At 57.1% G+C, this 8,218-nt stretch overlaps 1 protein-coding gene across 1 annotated transcript in view; it reads left to right on the top strand.

The window, feature by feature from the left end:
• Positions 1–8,218, top strand: part of Rptor (regulatory associated protein of MTOR, complex 1) — a 339,456-nt gene that overhangs the window by 310,140 nt on the left and 21,098 nt on the right. Inside the window, exons 25-26 of the mRNA XM_013036239.1 lie at positions 6,505–6,610; positions 7,437–7,551. Coding sequence (XP_012891693.1) covers positions 6,505–6,610; positions 7,437–7,551 — 221 coding nt within the window. The remainder of the gene's footprint in view (positions 1–6,504; positions 6,611–7,436; positions 7,552–8,218) is intronic.

Genomic DNA, 8,218 nt, shown 5'->3' with positions numbered 1-8,218 from the left:
GCTGGGGGGCCGTGGGGGGAGCACTCCCGTGGTGCCAGCACCCGAGGCCTGGAGCCTCGCTCCCGCTCCCCCCTCCCTCTTGTGCCCCGACCGCTCGGCCTCGGGCTTGCCTCCTCCTCCCTCCCGGCGAGCCCCTGTCATCTTCCTCACGGAGCCCCACTAGACCAGCTGGGAGCGGGGAGGCGAGCAGTGTGCCCTCTGCTGTGCCGCACACGCTCAGCCTCTGCCCTCCTGTCACACTCTGGCGACATGGATGGTGACCCAGATGCTGTTTTGGGCACAGACAGCTACAAGGGGAGGCTTCCTCTCCCTTCTCCTTTTTTTTTTTTGGTCAGTTGTGGGGCTTGAACTCAGGACCTGAGCACTGTCCCTCAGCTCTTCAGCTCAAAGCTAGCACTCTACCCCTTGAGCCACAGTGCCACTTCTGGTTTTCTGGTGGTTTATTGGAGGTAAGAGTCTCATGGACTTTCCTGCCCAGGCTGGCTTTGAACCTCAATCCTTGGACCTCAGCCTCTTCAGTAGTTAGGATTACAGGCGTGAGCCGCCAGCACCTGGCTTTCCCTTACCTTCTTGTGGCACTATATCTAATTCCCTGGCAGGAGAGTGCCAGGCTGGCCCTTACCCTGCTTGCTGATGGGGAAGACACATTGGATTCGCTCTGTAAGACGGTCTTCCCCACCCGAGACAGGAACTGGGTGGAGGCTTGCAGCCCAGGGACTGCCTCTGAGACTCTACATTACTTTCAGTGGTGGGGATTGGGGTCTACGAGTGTCTGTCCAATTCGGAATGGTTAGAACACTATGAAGTGTTTGGGGAGATCATATTGGAGCTGTTCAACAGTTCTTTAAAGTAGCGGCAGCCAGGCATGGTCGCGCATGCCTGAAATCCCAGTTCTCAGGAGGTTGGGGCTGGAGTATCACAAGCTCAAGGCCTTCTTGGGCTAGATAGTGTAACCTTGTCTCAAAATAAGATAAAAACTCATGGCAAACTAGAGACACTCGTGACAAAATACTGTAAAACAGGGCCAAAACTCACACTTACAAAACAATTGCAGTTATGTGTACGATGCACAGAATGCCAGACGCTTATGAAAAAGGCCCCAAGGGGACACCTTAGTCACAGAGCACAAACCATGCGATTAGGACGGCACATCCCTGTCTTCTACCGTTTCTACTTATACAATCATGCAAGTCACCATGGAGGGCTGTATCATCCGGTACTGATTGGGCGCAGTGGCAGATGCCCGCCAGCACAGCACTCAGGAAGTGGAAGCGGCAGGATAGCCAGCCACGGCAGGTCCTGGCACACACGCTGGAGTCTGGTTCACATGGTACAGCAGGTGAACTAACAAAAACTAACAGCTGCAGAGACGACCTGACCCAGGTGTGGAGCTCAGGCTGGGTCCGCAAGCACCAGATCCAGGAGCCGTGGGCCTCCCCTGAGCCGCCGCCTCCTGGTAGCCTCCAGCATGCCCTCCCCACGCTGAGGGAAGAAGGCCCTTTCCACTCACCGAGCCCTTGTGGTTTAGATAGGAAAGAACACAGACGCTCACACAGCAAACAAGCTTCTCAGACGATCAGCAAGCTCTGGGAAGCTTTCCCAGGTGGACCTGGGAAAGGGGCAGAGTTGTCCTTTAGGACCCTCTGTGGTCTCTGGAAGTCAAATGGAGTTTCGAAGGTCATGCGGGTGGGAGCCTGGCAGCCCACACTCCTCTCCCACTGTCGGGCCCGGGGCTGACCAGGAAGCTGCTTCCTGAGACGCTAGTGAGCAGCTTCTGAAGTCCGTGAAAATGGCCTGCTGCCCACCATCCGCCTGGATGAAAGGGAGGAGGGGCAGGGATGGGGCAGAGCACAGCATTGGGTTCTTTTAGACCAGGGTTGAGCCTGATGCTTTCCTTCCCAGGGGTTCGAGTGAGCGATTCTCCCTCGGGCATACAGAAGTGGGTGACGGGAGGAAGTTTCCAGAGAGCAGGGCCTGAACTTACTGGGAACGCTCCACACGGTGGACATGAGTGCTTGCCCTGCACAGAGCCAAAGCAGGGTGTGCTGCTGGCCGGTGCCACACCTCTTGGGTCTGTGCCCACTCACCTGCCTCTGTGTTCCTCCAAGTGTATCTGAGGGTGCGTTCCACCGAGGAGGCTTGGACACACACCTGCCAGCAGTGTCCTATAGGCTGCCTGGCCCCCGCAGGGCCGGTGAGGAGAGCATGGGAAACACTCTTACTGGTAGCAGTCGTGCTGCCTGTGAGCACAGCCTTATGACCTAGAGATCCAAGTGATTTTGCTTTTGCATAAGTAGATAAGTTTTCTAAACTTTGTTTTTTTGGCAATCAGGTGGCTTGAACTCAGAGCCCAGGCACTGTCCCTGAGTTCTTAGGTTAGTCCTCTACCACTTTGAGTCTCAGCACCACTTCCGGCTTTGTTTGTTTGTTTTTGATCGGTTGTAGAGCCTGAACTCTGGGCCTGGGTGCTGTCCGTGACCTCTTCAGCTCAAGGCAAGCGCTCTACCACTTCAGCCACAGCGCCACTTCCAGTTTTCTGGTGGTTTATTGGGACTTTTCTGCCTAGGCTGGCTTCAAACCATGATCCTCTGATCTCAGCCTCCTGAGTAGCTAGGATTATAGGTGTGAGCCACTGGCCCCTGGCTTTTCTAAACTTTAAAAGAGGGAGCAGAGTGTTTTATCTTATTTTTTCCCTACCTTTTCAGTGTGTCTGCATATGGGTATGCTTTTTATTCTTTTTGTTCTTTTTTTTTAATCATCTAATTGTGTGTAATGAAAATGCATGAGGACTTTTTTTACTTTCCTGTTTCACAGGTAAACTAAAAATACTACTAAGGCTAAGCTGGGGCCTCAAAGAGTGAACAACACCAGTTCTAAACTGTTTCAAGTGCGCATAAGGAAATAAAATACAACTTAGACAGTAACATGAGACCTGGGGTGACCATAATATGTACCCACGGCCAGGATTGGTGGGTGGGAATTAGTCCCCAGATCCATGATTGGTTGGGGAATTGGGCCCCACAGCTGTGATTGGTGAGTGGGATTGAGTCCCTAGAGCGGTGATGTGTAGCTTTTATTTTCTTCAACTCATATTTCAGTGTCATGGGTCTGTAAGCTCCAAGAGGGCCATGTTCTGTATATAACTTACCTTCAGATGATAACCCAACATTCTTCTCCATGTGGTTCACATAGCTCACGACTGCTATTTTAAAACAGTACGTGCTTAGAGAGACTTACTGGATAGCCTTTCTTATTAAAAGAACTAGAACTGTCCATACAAAGGTTCTATAGTTGAAAACCTTTCCACAAAGAACCCTCCTGCCTGATTTGTTTGGCTGTGTTACAGTTTTTTTGTTTTTTTTTGTTTTTTTGGTGTTTTGGTTTTTTGGGGGGGGTGGGTCATGGGGTTTGAACTCTGGGCCTGGGCGCTGTCCCTCAGCTCTTCAGCTCAAGGCTAGTGTTCTACCACTCGAGCCACAGCGCCACTTCCGGCTTTTTTTTCTGCTTATGTGGTGCTGAGGAATCGAACACAGGGCCTCATGCATGCAAGGCAAGCACTCTACCACTGAACCACCTTCCCAGCCCTGTGTTACAGTTTAATAGGGCTTATCCCTCGGGCCCTAGCTAGTGAGGCTAACTTGGGAGGTGATGGGGCTGGGGCCTGGCTGGAGGAAGTAAGGCCTAGGTTTGTGCCCTGGAAAGATACACCTTGTCCCTGACCCTTTCTGTCACTCTGTGCCTACCGTCCACATCAGCCCTGCCCCTCAGCCCTGCAGGAGAGCCAAGTGACTACGGATGGAAAGCTCCGAAAGCCTGGGCCAGAGTCAAGCTTTCTTCCTTTTATGTTGTGACGTCAGATGCTTTGTCTGACCACCACAACTGGTGATTCCATTGAACCTTAGCAGTCTGTCAGCTCTACACAGAAAACAGAAGCAGACACTTCTCAGTGTGTGTAAAGGCCAAAACCGGAATGAGAGACATTACAGCAATTAAAACCTACATGCTGACCTTAGTGGTTCACACCTGTAATCTCAAGTACATGCCAGGCACAGAGAAGAGGGATCAAAGTTTGAGGCCATCCTGGGCAAAACATTGGCATGATCCTATCTCAATAAGGGGTATGGTGGCCTACGCCTGTAATCCCAGCTGTGTGGGAGGGGCAGGTCCAAGGCCCGCACGAGGCAGAATCCTCAGGTGTGTGCTCTGACCAGTCCCCATGGCCAGCAGTTACGTGGCCCCCTGCACTGGCCAGCTTCCTTCCCTCAGCTGTAAGTGTTCTCGTGTGAGTGTAAATCGCCTGAGCTGCTCCAGCTGACCGCCCCTCTGTGGTCCTCGGCTCCCAGCAGCCGGGTGGCTCCGGTGCTTCCTCCGAGATGCTGGAGAGGCGCCTCGGCCGGGTGGACCGAGGGTGGAGTGGCGCGGTGGGGCGTGACGCAGGGCGTGGCCCAGCACACGCATCCTCGCGGTCTGCCTCAGTGCCGGGTGCTGAGCGCACCTGCTGGCAGCCTTCCGTGGGCTCCTCGCCCGTGCCTTTGCCCAAACCTTTTTCCTCTTTGATAGTCCTCTTCCTGTTAGGCTCGTGTCCCAGACGCCTGGATCCACGCGATTCTCAAGAAGACCCAACCCGTTCCACGCCCCATTTGTGTTCGCCGCCCCGCCGCTCCCACAGCCCCCTGGGGTTCCTCACTCCCTTGTTCTGCAGCCCCTCGCATCTCTGTAACCGGAAGGGAGCAGAGCTTCATTGTTGTTCAGCCTCCTTGCCTCTGGGAGGCCTGGGGACTGTAATTGGTTTCTGTCTGAGAGAAGGCCGGAGGTGTGGAAACCCGGCGTGTCATGATCCTGAGCACGGGACACCACGGTGCCGCCGCAGCTCTCCAGGGGCTCCGCACAGAGCGCGCTGCGCGGGCCTGGCCGCTTGTTTACCAAAAAAGCGTGTATTCAACCGAGAGAGGCGGCAGGGAGGAGGAGAAGATGGGTGGCTAGAGGAAATGGTTACTGGCCATTTCACGTGGCCGTGCCTCGAGCCCCCTCCTCCTGCTCCATCCACCCCGCGCCTTCCGCCCCCCCCCCGCCCCGTCCTTTCTCCTTCCTGGCCAGCCTGGCGGTCGCAGCCGGCTGACTGTCCCCAGGACGGGTGCACTCGGGATGAGGTGCTGCTTTGGGGTTCCATGGCCAGGCTGTCTGGAGTGCAGCAGGGTCTGAAGGAGAGGCTTGCTTCAGAGCTGGGCACGGGACCGCGTGGCTCCCGGGGCAGCATCCTGGGCCTGTGGGCTCTAGCTGCGGAGCAGGTGCCAGACTGTCTGACGCCTGCCAGCCTCCTGTGCCCGCGCTCCCGCGCCTTCCCACCGGGGCTGGCTGTCACGGTCGTCCTTGGAGCCCATGCTTCCCCAGGTCCACCCCCACCTCGGGAGCAGCTGCTCCACCCCAGGCCGCGCCCCGTGCTGCTGGTAGAGGACCCTGAGTTCCAGCCTTGCACCCCTCCCGCTTCCTTCCTGCTCTGGTCCACTCCCTGAGAGACCAGGATTTGTGAAAGCACAGGATCCCTTCTTGCTCAGGCCTTGGCCCTGGAACTATTGCTTTACGTCAGTGGCCATTTGTCATTTCCTTTCTAATGAGCTTTGGACTGTCAGAAAGTGCAGCCGTTGTCATGAATCCGAGTCCGTTCCATTTGCCATCGTGGGGCTGTTCTAAGCCAGCGCATACCCGGAGGAGGCGTTCGACACCTCTTCCCATTGTGTTGGGCTCGGGCGTTCTCTCTGAGCTGTTGTTGATTTTTTTGTCGCATGTGCCTGCAATTTATAAGAAGGAAAAGAAAGACACGCCGCACTAAGATGGCAGGGAACGAGGGTGGCCATCTGCAGGCGCTGTGCGGCGCTGCCAGGAACGAAGGCGCAGGGCGCCCGGGCGCAGGGACCTGTGCGCGTGCCAGCTTCTCCTTCCCCAGCCACACTCACACAGAGGCCTGGGGCTGCCCGCCCCATCCGGCACTCTCCATCCCGAGTGCCTGCTCTGCCAGAGGATGACAAGCACAGGCAGCCTCCGGCCTTTGCATTTGTGATCCATGCTCACCCCTAGGCCAGTCACGGAAGTGGCTCTGTCTGCACTAACAAGGATGAGGAAGTAGCGTTTTATCTTATTTAATTTCTTCTATATTTCAGGAGTCAGCCAAATTTACCCACTAGAAATGTCCTGGGGTTCGAGGCATGGCTCAGTTGGTAGAGCACTAACCAAAGTGCAAAAAGCATCAGGTACTGAGTGCAAGTTCCAGTCTTAGACCTAAAAAGAAAAGGAAGTGTTCTGTTTTACAAACCCAAGCCAGTGCTGTGGCCTCTGCCGGCGGGGCCGGCACATTGTCAGCCCACAGCTCCCAGGAGCCCAGAGTCAGCCGTGAGCCCTGCCGTGCCTGACAGCAGACGCCCCGCGTGGGCTGCACCCCACGCCCGCCCCGGCCCCTGCCGGGGAGCCTGTGCGCTGAGCGTCACCAGCTGTTTTCTGTCATTGAAGATCCCCGAAGAGCACGACCTGGAGAGTCAGATCCGCAAGGAGCGGGAGTGGCGGTTCCTGAGGAACACGCGCGTACGCAAGCAGGCCCAGCAGGTCATCCAGAAGGGTGAGGGGCCATCCTGGGGCCCTCCGTGGAGGGGGGGCACCTGGGACCCCGCTGCTTGCCCAGAGCACGCTCAACCTTGCCCAGCCCTGGCTGCTCCTCCCAGAGGAGTCTCTAGGCCAGCGGAGGAGAAGTTGGTCTGTAAGGTCATGCGTGGAGAGGGGAGGGGGCAGCCTGGGGATGGAGAGGACCAGCTGAACCCCACTTCTCCACGCGGCCCAGACCAGTCCTCAGGATTGCCGGCACAGGGGAGCCCGTGCCCCGGCACCTCCCTCCCATCTGTAGCCTCGAAAGGCTCGGCTTGCCGCTGTGAGGTTCGCAGGCAGGGAGCGGGAGCCCGAGCTTGACCCGGCGGGTGCCCCTCCCCTGGACGCCGAATGCGAGCCCCACGGCTCCACTTACTTGGCGGCTCTGTCCTTGTCATGTGACTTCCTGGCCAGCCACTGGAGCGGGGCATGGGCATGGGCGGCTGCGCAGGGCGGGCGGCTCCACACGGAAAGCCTCCCCCTCTGCTCGGCTCACACTCAGCTCCTCACTGCTTGGCATGTCACATGAATGCTGAGCCAATGCCTCCTGTGCCTCCAGACCTCGTAAGCAGAAGGTCTAAGAGCAAGCAAAGGCAGACACCCTGCAGGTGGAGGTGCGCCCACAGACACACTGGGCTGACCCCCCCTCTTCCTTGGTGCTGATTTCAGCCCCTTCGTGTTCCCTGCCTTCCACTTCCTTTGCGCCTCTCCTGGCCCCCGGCAGGCGCTGACTGGCTCTTCCTGATGTACACTCTGATCCTACAGGCACCAGGCGGCCACAGCGCATGCTGTTTCTCTTGCAGGCATCACCAGACTGGACGACCAGATCTTTCTGAACAGGAACCCCGGCGTCCCCTCCGTGGTCAAGTTTCACCCCTTCACGCCGTGCATAGCCGTGGCCGACAAGGACAGCATCTGGTAGGCATGGCTGCGGGACCTTCCTTCCGGGTGGGGTCTCAGGGGCCAGAACCCACATGCCTCTTCTCCCCCACCCAGTCCCCCCAGGACGTGGCCCCTGCTCTCACCCTCCTGGGGACTGGCCGTGTGCTCACGCAGCTTCACTGACACCAAGCCTCGCCCAGCCTCCTTCCCAGCTCATAAAGCTCGTGCTCCTCACGTCTGTCTTTCTCTCTTTTAAAATTGATGTGTGTGTGTGTGTGTGCATGAACTTGGCATCACAACCATTTTACCTGCACAGCAGGTGGCATTAAATAGGTTCTCAGGGCTGCACATCCAGCCTGGTCCCCATCTCCAAACTTTCTCATCTCCCTGAAGCCCAGGAGACACTGATGCCCGCTCCGCCGCGCCAGTCCCTGGCCTGGCGAGAGACACGGCAGCCCGGCCCGGCCCCCAGCCTGTTGTAGATTCGCATGTCTTACGGCTCCTCCGTGCTCTAGCACGTGTCAGAAGGTTGTGCAGTTGCATGTGTTGACCCTTTAATGTGTCCACGCATCTGCTCACCTCATGGATGTCTGCACAGGGCCACTTTCTGTGCAGCCGGGCAGTGTGTGCCCTGGGGACGGCCGATGTGCAGCCGGGCAGTGTGTGCCCTGGGGACGGCCGATGTGCAGCCGGGCAGTGTGTG

Source organism: Dipodomys ordii, unplaced genomic scaffold (assembly GCF_000151885.1).
Source record: "Dipodomys ordii isolate 6190 unplaced genomic scaffold, Dord_2.0 Scaffold7, whole genome shotgun sequence".
In the NCBI taxonomy this organism is placed as follows: Eukaryota; Metazoa; Chordata; class Mammalia; order Rodentia; family Heteromyidae; genus Dipodomys; species Dipodomys ordii.
Note: the sequence above shows the minus strand (reverse complement) of the source record. Positions and strands in the feature narration are given on the sequence as shown.